General features: G+C 36.4%; 1 protein-coding gene across 4 annotated transcripts in view; it reads right to left on the bottom strand.

Moving 5' to 3' along the window:
* Positions 1-289: 289 nt before the first annotated feature.
* Positions 290-11706, bottom strand: part of PDE6C (phosphodiesterase 6C) — a 30679-nt gene continuing 19262 nt past the window's right edge. The window contains exons 14-22 of one of the 4 annotated variants that reach the window (XM_062580139.1): positions 11544-11653; positions 8707-8794; positions 7134-7234; positions 5971-6078; positions 5632-5695; positions 4509-4583; positions 4284-4367; positions 3173-3326; positions 290-360 (exon numbers count right to left, since the gene is read on the bottom strand). In XM_062580139.1, the coding sequence (XP_062436123.1) occupies positions 290-360; positions 3173-3326; positions 4284-4367; positions 4509-4583; positions 5632-5695; positions 5971-6078; positions 7134-7234; positions 8707-8794; positions 11544-11653 (855 nt within the window). Of the gene's footprint in view, positions 361-1042; positions 1063-3167; positions 3327-4283; positions 4368-4508; positions 4584-5631; positions 5696-5970; positions 6079-7133; positions 7235-8706; positions 8795-11543; positions 11654-11706 lie in introns of those variants that run through there. The other 3 variants (XM_062580140.1, XM_062580141.1, XM_062580142.1) reach the window with 3 other exon arrangements.

The raw sequence follows: 11706 nt of genomic DNA, 5'->3' as shown, positions 1-11706 counted from the left end.
AATAAAAATATTGTGTACAAATTGTGACGTGAAATAATATCAAGACCTCACAGTTAACTCATTTTGCACCATTAATCATTTTTTCTTCTGTCTTTTGATTTTTCATTTTTTAATTATAACTGTTTCTTTTACTCCATTAAAAATAATTTCCAACAAATGGCAGCTGTTTAAGAGGACTGTTAAGAGATGGATCTGTACTATTCTATGCCAAGCAGATGTCCACGGGGCTCATTGAAGTACTTTCTAGAAGTCTTTTCTGTAGCAGAAACAGTGTTTTTGAGACTATGTATTACAAAATTATACATGTTTTGGATTTTCCCTCATCTCCACCTCCGCCACCACCTCCAGCTGCATTTTCAGCTAAAAAACAGAGAAGGAAAGGAATGTGAATATTTTCTGTTCATTTCAGTTGCTCTCCATATTTTTTAAACAAGTATTGCTGTTGTGATATGGATGTTATGTGTGTTTGATCTTCTGAAAATTGAATGTTTTCCCTACTTATCTGGGAAATCAGAATATGAAACAAAGCATAGTATAAATACATATATATATTATACACACACACACACACACACATATATGTTGGAGCAGTTGATATCAGCATTTCTGAAAGGATCAAACACACACTGAACCACTCTTACTGGAAAGTTTCAGTAGTTATGTATATTTAACTCTGTCCCACACATACAAAACAGAGGAATGCAAGCCATGCAAAGGAAATAAACTGTTGTATCTATATAATATTTGAAACTATTTTTGAAGGAGAAGATAAAAACTTGAATTTGACCTAGTTGTATAAACTTTTAACAAACCATGCATGAATCCCTTTGTAATTAGCAATTGAGAGAGATTTTTTTTGTTTTTTTTTATCTGTAGCTAATGATTTTGTTAATGTCTCTCTCAAATGATTCCACAGATTTTTATTGGTCGTAGTTCAGATCTTTCAATGTAATAAATTGTGTTTCCAGGTTCATTTAAGATAAGATACCAATATTAGAATTAAAACTTACATTTGAATGCTGTGGATCACCATGTTACTAGGTCATTTTCGACCCTTTCCACCTGCATTGAAACATGTCACATGATCAGTGTCCTACCCTCTGTAATTTGTGGATATAATCAACACTGTTATTAAATATATGTATTATTTTCTTAGACTAATGCTGTACTCCATTTTAATTTCTGTTCTGAACTTTCCACTGTAGTGGTTCAGCAAATATGTTTATTTTGTTTACTCTCTCCTGAATGGCTAAGAATAGCCAGGTCAGTGTGATCCAGAGACGTGAGCATGGTTCAGCATGTATTATACTAGTTTTTTATATTAAGTCACTTAACAAGCCCATATATTTACATGGCCTTGATTTGACAGTTTCAGATGTTATTCACAAATGTGCATGGCCTCATTGCAGTGCACATTTATGATATGCAAAGAAGGCCAAATCTTTAGCTCCTGTAAGTCAGTCTGTCCATGCTTGTCTGTGTAATGTTTCTTGTGGGAAGATAACTTCTTTCCCTAAGTCACAGTGACTTACGTGATTCCAAAATACCAGTGATTTAAGATGGTCCTAATTTCAAGTGGGAGTGCAAGTACATGACTCTTCCTGAATATCTTATTTTTACTTAGGAAAAACCTTACACATAACAGCATAGGACCAGACTGTAAGTAACTATACTCTTTGCTAAGAAAGCAGATACATAAGAAGGTTTGTGAGTAGGTCCTGTTCCTCCCTGACCCTACCCCTGGTATTTCTGTGAAGTTCAGATGTTTACATTCCAGATCAAGGAAAGAGTATTTTGTTTATATTCCCAACCACTTGTTCTGAGCAGTAAATTAATACGATGGTATGATTAATTAAAGTCTCTAAAAATAAATTTGAGAGAAAATGGGGTGGACATAATTCCTGTGAAAGTGGTATAAGAGTGCAAGCAGGCCAAACTTTTTCTTGTAATTTTATTGCATCTCTGTAGCCTTGTAAGAATATATAGAGTGTTGAATGGAGGATAATGCTGAATTTGGCATAGTAAATGACTATGTTTTAAACTGTTAAAGATATAGTTGTACAATAATATTTGATTCACTTTATTACACTTCTCTTTCAAAAATCTGCTTTGAATAAATCATTTAAATTTGCAACACTTTTAACAAACTTTGCAACAATATTTTATTTTAGGAGTCAAGAACACATCTGCTCCAAAATCTGACAGTAACTTGATGCGTGGCCTTGAGTTACCTCTCTTCTGTGTGAAATGTGACGAATACTCACCTATTTCCCACAGACACTGATTAACAAATAAATTATTCACTACTGTTTTATATTTTGAAGATGTGAAACAAACTATTAAACTAACTCCTCCAAACTATAGCTGACAATAATTACTCTGTAGAAATCAGACATATTTTTGTTTTAATCTCTGAACCTTTTCAGGCATTTCAGCTGATTGGCAGACCTGTTGATCTAATATTCCAAATGTGCTACAGATTCTAAATAGTGGACTTGTTTCCCTCTTACACTTGAGTGATAGGTTCTCAGTTTCTACCAAATCATGTTTTCTCACATCACATGCAATGCCATACTTATAATTTTAGAACTTAGGCTCTCTTAGATTGATGTGTTAAATTTACACTTTGTGAGAGAATTTTTTTTAGACAAGAAATTGATGATAGGAAACTACAGCCAAAAGCTTTATCTTGAACTTGGAAGAGGAGTGGGGATATACACTGCTCCATTCCAGCAAATCCAGCAAATTATCCATTCTCATCCATTTTCTTTATGATACTCATTTTCAGCCTAAGCAAAGCATCTTAATATATTTGATGCTGATGATACATGGAATTGCTGCATTTTTTGTGTTTCAAGTGACTGCAGCACTAATGGATAAATAGGTGTTTTATTAAGTTTAGTCTTTAAGCCTTAAGACAAAAGAAATTTTACATTCCCTTCACCTTTGTTACAATCATATTTTCTATAGTAGTGCAGTTTAGAAAATGAAGTCAGTGTACAGGATTTATATAATCTTCTAATTCCTCTTGCAACTAAGATAGTCTGGCTAATTCAGAAGTTGCATGCCACTAGTGTAAAGTTTCATAGAATACTGCACAATGTGTGAATTTCAGAGAGAAAAGAGTATGTTGACTACCTTATATCTATGAAAACTGTAAAAGTTACTTAACCTTTTTTAGCAGCTGCTTCTTCTTCCTTTTTCTTTTGTTCCTCAATAACTTTAATTTTCTCTTCATATTCATCAGCCCGTGTTTTCCATTCAACCCTGTTGTTTTGAAGACCATCGAACATAGGTGTAATTTCCTTGTGAAACCTTGAGAATTCCTATACAAATGATTTAAATTAGTAAATTAGAATTTTGTAAAGACATATGATTTATAAATTCTGAATTTTTTCTGTCTCTGGTAACAGATTTTCTTTGGAAGAGAAAAAGTTAGCAAAAACAAAAAAAAAAAGTACTTGTACATGCTGTACGTTCCAGAGTATGTTCTTTTTGCCAGTGGTGGCATATTACTGAAAATTCTGTGCTGAGATAATAATGGAGATAATAATGCCATATTGTGCATACAGTTTGTTAGTTAGAAGAGATCTGCATTACATAGTATACATTTTAATATCTTCCCTAATCCACCGTATTTGATAGCCAGGTTCATACAATACAATCATCATTGTGATACATTACATTTTATCATATGATTGTTGGTATCAACTGTGTAACATACAATGTTAATAAAATAGTATCTTATGGCAACATCATATTTCAAGCAATTGAGGATGCTCCTGAAGATGTTAAAATATTACATGTCATTTTGCTACATGATATTTTGGGATAATAGTAAAAGTTAGACAGGGATTAATAATGTTGGCATTTCCATGCTTTCCAGAAAGTATGGAATATCTATACATCCAGAATAATTGCAAATTTCATATTTTGTTTGCTGTGCCATTGTTTTCATTGATTGCTGTAAGCATCCACATGTTGCATCCTTCATATTTAATGGAATTGTGAAGAATTGTATTGGGCTTTTGAACTCAGTCTTTCAAGATAGTAAAAAAAGCTGTGTACCCTCAAGTTCCACTGTGATCTTCACTTTATAGCATCTCTTGAACTTGCTTTTTGGAGCAAATAACAAAAGATTAAAAATTATGCCTCCTGTGATAGTTATTTACCTCATGACCAAGAGTCTTGTTGATGTCTAGAATTTTTTTAATTGCAGCTGTTTGTCACTGATAGTACCATCAGACTTACTGCAAAGGGAAAACCAAAACATTTATTCTTACCTTGTACACAAATGTACACACAAAATCTATGAAACCAACTTGGAGCTTAGGTAGTTCATCTCCTTTGTTTCTGTCCATCATAGGCTAGAACAGAATAGTGGTAATTTAATGTAGATATCATGCTTTTTGGTATAACAATATAGAAATCATAATGGACCGATATTTATACTGTATTTTTAATAACAGGTAATACTGCTTAACACAGACAAGCTGTTTAGTACTTACAATTGGTTGTTGCTGTAGAACAGTTCGTTCCAGGTCACCTTGTTCCCAGAATTCATTTGCAACCATAAGGGCAACCTGAAAAATTACAGTTTCTGAGTATAATTCAGTGGAAATTTACACAGAAAGTAGTCAATTAAAACAAAAATAAAGCAAAGAAAGAAAAAAGTTTTCCAGAAAATGTTAACTGAGAGTTGACATGTTACTGTTTATATCAATGTACTTTCAATTTACAATTTAACTACTGTTACTAACCTCCCTCAGACAGAAACAGAACTTACTTATTGCTAGCTTTTCTCTGAGTAGCTTAAACAGTTCTCCAGAAATAGGGAGTACTAGTCAAAAACAACAAAATTTCACTCTTTAATTCCTGCAGAGAGAGTCATGCAGTTCTTTCCACGCTTGCAGATACTGTCTAGTGTATTGTAAGGCCTTTTCCAGCAAATTAACTAATCTCTACTACTTTTCAAATGTGATGCATGCTGACTATATGACAGATTATTGACAACAATAAGAAGACGTTATCAGTAACAACAGAATCTTCTAATACCTGTAATGTACTGCCTAGAAGGCTCCACAGGCATCTTACAGTTGTTTAAATTATGCATTATTAAAACTTATACCTGTAAGGCTAATTGATGGGCTTAAGTGTGATGGTGAGTATTTATGTGCAAAGCAGTGCCACACTGCATTATAGAATTTATTCTAGCATGATTAAGCTACCTTGAAATGGAACTAGACTGTACAGAACGGATGCTATTCAAATCCTGCTGTTGTTAAAGCTGTACCCTAAAAAATACCCCAAAATAGCAAAAATCAAACCACACAAAATGAAAGTGAGTGGCTTTTAAGGGAAGCTGGAATGGATGACACAAGCTGGGAGACCAGTTTGGGCTGATTGACAAGTAGAGAAGGGTGGAACAAATGTGAGTTTGGCTGGGGAAAGGCACTGTGGAGCACTTAAACTGGCAGAAAAAGAGACTGTTTTCTGGAAACAATCGAGTTTAAATAGTTAAATATCTAGTAAATGATAATGTGTATATATATATATATATTATTGATCATGCATCAAATAGGCAATAAAACGGATAACATATGCGGTATTATCTGTTTGAAAAGTACCTACCTTACTTTGCACTTCCCAAGGTTTGGTTATAGCAGACAAGTCACATCCAGTCATCATCATAGCCCTATGTAAAAACAAAACAGAACAGGCATAGAGTTAGGATGATGAAAGAAAAAAGCTAGGATCCAGATTTTTTAAGGAATTTAAATACCTAAGATGCATTTGGGTGCAGATTTTGAAAAGCCTGTTACCATCTAGTTCCAATTCAAAATTCAGTTAAGCTCATCATTTTTTTAACAGTAACACCAATTCTTAATTTACGTGTCTAGGTACCAAAATGCTTTTAAAATCCAGTCCCTGATAACTGACTAAATAAAACGTAAGATATTAACCACCTACATAATAACTTCTTTTTTGGTTGGATCAATAGATATATATTTAATTGCCTCCTCTTCTGTTTCCATTTTTTCAATTGCATCCACAATCTTTTGAAACATAGTTCTTTTCCTGTTAAAACATACCAATAAATCAGATATTAGTGAACAAAAGATCCTGCAATATAAATAAAATACAAATACATATTTCCCACATTTATGCTTTTCCATAGTAGTATCCTAGTCATAGGATTATCAGAGTGACACCTTCTTCGCATTGAACTCAAAGATAAGTTTTTCAGTTAACCTAACACATTTAGATTTTGCTATGGATTGCTGACATATTATGTCAAGGTTCCTTATGAAGAAAGAGATAACAGATTTCCTAACTCTTTGGATTAAACTGTTTAGTGTGACATTCTTCTTTCTTTAGGATCACACATTTTCCTTCATAATAATTCCTGTAAGATAATGAATTGGAAAAAGTGAAACAAATACTAATTATGTTCTTTCCCTAACCTACTTTGATATCCTAAGATGCACTATGACCTGACTAAGAGGAACTATGAAAAGCATAAATGTGTCTTGCTATTGCTTAACAGATCTCTTATTTTGCATTAAATATTCTAATAGAGTTACTGTTACAAAAAAAAAAGAAAAAGGCTCCATTTATCTTTAAAGAAAATACCTATTATAAAAGTCTGTTAAGTCAGTAATTTAGGAACAGGACAGATGATTTGATCTTTAGAGTCCTTAGCATATTTAGCACTGAGATCAGTAAATGTTTGTAATCTCATTTTTAAACCAACAGCTTAATTTCCATGGCCTAAGCATTTTCATGTTTCATATGAGTAATTGTAGCATGGTACAAAAAATATCACACATGCACACACAACCTTACAATTACATTACAGAATCTGCACTTCTAAAATGCAGTTTTTGCTGTAAGAAAAAGCATATTTGACTGACCTACTAAATGTATGCTAAGAATTAGAGACATTTGTATGTTCTGAAGTTTGAAAGCTTATAATGAATCTAAGAATGTCTTGTTTTTTACAAGAATGAGGCTTATTTAATAACAATTTTAAATGTAGCTCTATATTCTGTGTATCACAAGTCAAAACTACAGTTGTAAATTGTATGGGTATGACTTTTTTGTTAGGGAATTATACAGAATTTAGTACTTACTTGAAATACAATGCCAAGTCAGTTGCTATTATTGCAACTTCAAATAAATGTAGAACGGTTTCAAACTGTCGCTTATTTAGGTTCTGGAAGATGTTTAAACTCTGAAAGATGGAAAGTTTACGAATTCAGTTCCTCGTATAAAACTCTCTTTGTTTTGTACTACACAGGCTGTCCCATAAAATAGTACAACAAAACTGCACGCATGGCCAACTACTGTCCCTGAATATAAATTACTGCGAATTAAAAATTCTTCAATTGACAAAGGTGGCCCTTATTCACAAGAGCAGTTCACATGCTTAAATACCAATATTTCTGTGAATTAGGGTTCCAATATGAGCCCCAAATATGAACTTGTAAATCACCACATTGTATGATTTTCCACAGCAATGTCACGTGCACTAACCGAATCTTAGTGGCTGAAGTGATCTATGGTATTTATAGGTATATTTTTTTTATATATATATGTGTGTGTATATATATGTATAAAGTCTATCTATTACAGCAACTGATCCTGGAAGAATTACTTAAGGCCTGTGTAATTTTATTTTAGTCTTGCAGATTAAGGGGGAAGAGGAAGCTCTAGTTCAGTCTCTGCTGTTGAGATCAGGAGGAAGGGGAAAGCGGGGCAGTGCACAGCGCTGCCCTGCACCTCGAAGAAACCTGCGGCTGCGTTCAGCCCTTGAGCGCCGAGGAAGGCCGAAAACGCTCGTTTCCAGCGGCCGCCTCGCTAAAAGGAGAGCGAGGGCCTACATGCCGGAAACGGTGGCGAGGCCAGGAAGGAGCCCTGCGCGGCCAGCAGGACGGGACCAGAGCAAAAGAGCGGAGACGCCGCCTCCGGAGACCGCCCGGATAACGGCATCCACACTGCCTCCGAGGGGCACGAGCTGCCTATTGCTATACGCTAATTAAACACGAACTAAGACCAAACAGAATCACCTGCGCTCCATGTAATTAGTAAAGCAGTGGCAGTTCCTCCCCATTTGTTTACATCCATAAACCTGACGGTATCGACTTTAAGTCCTCCAGAACAGCGATCTTTGCTGGCTGTAGGCTGGGGTCAGCACAACCGGCTGCCCTGCGAGCGGGGCCTGCTGCTTACTGAGGCGCTGGGAAGCCCTTCAGGCGCCATCGCCTCCTTAATTTAAACTACAGTGTCCGTCCCTAGCACAGGGAATGGCGGTATCGCGCTCCGCGTTTTTCTAAGTCTCCTGGTTTTCCTTCCTCCATTAACCGAGGAGACAACGAGGTGCGAGAGCACAGCACCTCGTGACACCACTGTTCGGGGCCTTTGACGATCCCGGGCCGTGCCGCCGCGGTTAGGCGTTTCGCGGCTTTTTTTTTTTTTTTTTAAAAAAAAAAAAATAAAACAGCACCATGAATAGACAGGTAAACAAACATTTTGCGTGCTTAAAAAAAAAAAAAACTTGACTCTTCCGTTTTGCCTGTCATCGTTATTTACCACGATTCCATGGTAAATAACCTCCTCCCCCCAGCAGCAGTGGCAGTGGGGTGGGGGTGGGGAGGAGGGTTTTTTGTACTGATCAGTGTTAACAGGAGATTGATGTATACAAACCTCGTCTTGCAGTAGGGTTTTGCTGTATTCTAGATGATGTCTTTCTAAAATGGATGAGCCATGAAGTTTTGCCAGTGGAGCTGCTGACCTGTTGAAAAAGAAGCCATTGCTTATCGTATTTCAGAGGTAATATCTACTTGTTATAATTAAAATGCTTCTGATCTGTATGTTCAGTAGTTTACTATATCATTATTATCCATTGGGATGATGCAGAGCAGGAAAATACTTGTTTGCCTTCACCACTGCAGCTGAGACATGACAGAAATTGGCACTGTGTTCAGCGCCCACTGTCTCAAAACTCAAACCGTTTTTGAAAACATGCCTGTGTTTTAGCTTTCACATTCACTTTGCTGTTTGTTTAATCTACACATAGATTCTGCATATTTGAAAAGCAGCCCTTTTCTAGCTCTCCGTATTTGTTGTGTGGCTTGGCTTTCAAACTCCTCTCTAATGAATGTGGACTGTGCCCCTCATGTTTCAAACTATGGTTGCTTAAATCTAGAGTAATGATATAATGCAGTTTAATTCCTCTAATGCTCTTGGGTTCTCTCTCTCTCAAAAAAGTCAAAACAAAAATCACAGCTTTATGGACTGTGTACGTTTTGATAGTTCAGATGTACTGAGTCTATCACAGTGCTTGTAAACCCTTCCTCAGACCTTGGGCTGAGCTTCGGGCAGAAGTAATTGCATTTGAGGTTACAGCACTGGGAAGAAGGGAGAAGTGTCCTGCCTACACGTTAGCTGGTTCTGAACCTTCAGAAGTGTATTTTCCTCCTTTCCTCCCTTAGCTAGTAAGTCAGTTTCTGAAGTAACCCAGGAGGATTGGTGTATGCCACCATTAGTTCCTACCTTGTGATTAAGACTGTGGTGGTAAAGCCTGATAACTTTTTATAAATAGCTTTACTGTGTCTGACCTCACACAGAGGGCTTTCAGCTAGGAAAGACCACAGTAGGAAGATTTAAAGCTCCCTTAAAGTTACTTGGACGAGTGGGTCAGCCGAATAAGAATCGGCATCTCTTTCTCTGTCTCTTACGTCACCTGGAGAATCCCTGACAATAATCAGAAAATCCCCGAGCGTCACTGCTCCAGCACACAATCTGAACTCCTCTCCTGGGCTAGGGGCAGGGGAGGAGAATGAATCATCCTGGAGATGCACTTGGTGGGAAACAGTGCTAAGAAAATTATGGTTATAATCCTTTGACACACATAACATCGTGAGAAACTTCTGTTGTCTGGCTAGCCCTTAGAAGCCCTTACTTATATCATGAAAGACTAAATGAGTGGGTCTCAGTTCAGTGTATAACTATGCAGGTAAGTCTAAAATCAAAGGAATTCATGTTGGGTTATGACAAACATCTACTAACAACAAAACCACAAATACTTCAGGGTATTTTGCATATTCAGAATAAAAAGGAACAGGAGTTGTAAAACTTAACCTCATGATGTTTGTAGCTTACTGGCGTTTAGACCCTGTAGCAGAATGCAAGCTCTTTAGTTTATATAACATATGAGGAGACTTATATTTCAGGAAAGGATCTACATAAATCGGTAAACTGAATGGAGGAACAACAGAGCTAGCAGATTCGGCCAGTGGGACGCTGAGAGAAAAAATGCATTTTAAATCCCCTCTCCTGCTGAATTCTTTTGTTTATTTAAGTTCCACATCTTTAATCCCTCACCAGAAAAGTGCTTATGCAATCTTGAAAAAAATATATCAATTTAGGGACTTTCTATTCTTTTTATTTAAGCTCCTTTTGAGTTACCACTAGACCAGTAAGAAAGCAAACAAGTTTTGTTTTGCATCTTGCTGCTTAAGGCAGTCAACTAATCCATATGGAACTGTCCTCCAGACATTTAGATTGTGTATAAATCTTGATGTTGTTTTCTTTTTGAACATTCTTAAATTATTTTTTTTTATCTCCTGGCACTTGCTGCAGGAGACAGATGTTTTTAAAATTTCCAGAGTAACTGCTGCCACCGTATCCTCTTTAGTCTCCTTACTTTTCATTTAAATATTCCTTCTCTTGAAAACATTAGAGGCAACATTATTGCTTGTCCTTTGGATCATGTCACGTCAGTCTTCTCGTATTTGCTTCATTGCATTCCTCTTACAGCACGTGAAACAGTTTCCAGACTGGGATGAGACCTTTTTGATATTATTATTATGGTACTCTCTGAACCCTTTGTGGAATGCTCTGGAGCTGGGAAAGTGACAATCCTGCACCAGATACAGGCTTTTAGGCATGCTGGAAGCCATGAAAGAGCAGAATGAGAATGAGAACTGCAGCTGAGGCTTTAATCTACTGCATTAGAGCCAATGTGACTTTGTTACTGGCTGCTGGAGGCAGATCTGGGGCAGGAGTCCTTGCAGGAATGACACCATGCCACTTGCCCCTCAGATGCTGTTACTTTTCGTGCTCCCACTCACTGCCACAGTGTTGGCTTCATTGTCCATCAAATTCACCACTCTGTAGCCTCATGTGCATGAGGCACCACTATAATCCAAGGACTGCCGGAGCTTAATCTCTCTTAAAAATGAATTACAAATTTAGGAGCTCCTTCTAAGATGGCCTGCTTTTGCATTTTGTCTTTGTGTTCCCACAGTAATGACAATTGCCCTGAGGCAGAACTCTCAATTTCTTTCTTTTCTGTAGGATGAAAATCTATTCATGCTAGTCAGATATGGTGTGTGTGTGTGTATATATATATATATATATGTATATGTATATGTATATATGTATATATATATTATTTTTCGCAGATACTGACATTTGGTTTTTTTTCCATTTACTATTATAAATACCATATGGCCATGTATTTTGGTATTTTCACTTACTTCATTTGATACAAATTATTGGTCCCTCTGTGATCGATGTCATGGCAGAAAGCAGCAGCCACCATGGCAAAGGCTTCTAGATCAGTATAGTATTTCTTTATTTTGCCTGTCTATAAAAGAAAATAGACAATTCTGAGTATATGCCTGCCTGAATTTTGCAATT

This window comes from Rhea pennata, chromosome 7 (assembly GCF_028389875.1).
Source record: "Rhea pennata isolate bPtePen1 chromosome 7, bPtePen1.pri, whole genome shotgun sequence".
Lineage (NCBI taxonomy): Eukaryota > Metazoa > Chordata > Aves > Rheiformes > Rheidae > Rhea > Rhea pennata.
Note: the sequence above shows the minus strand (reverse complement) of the source record. Positions and strands in the feature narration are given on the sequence as shown.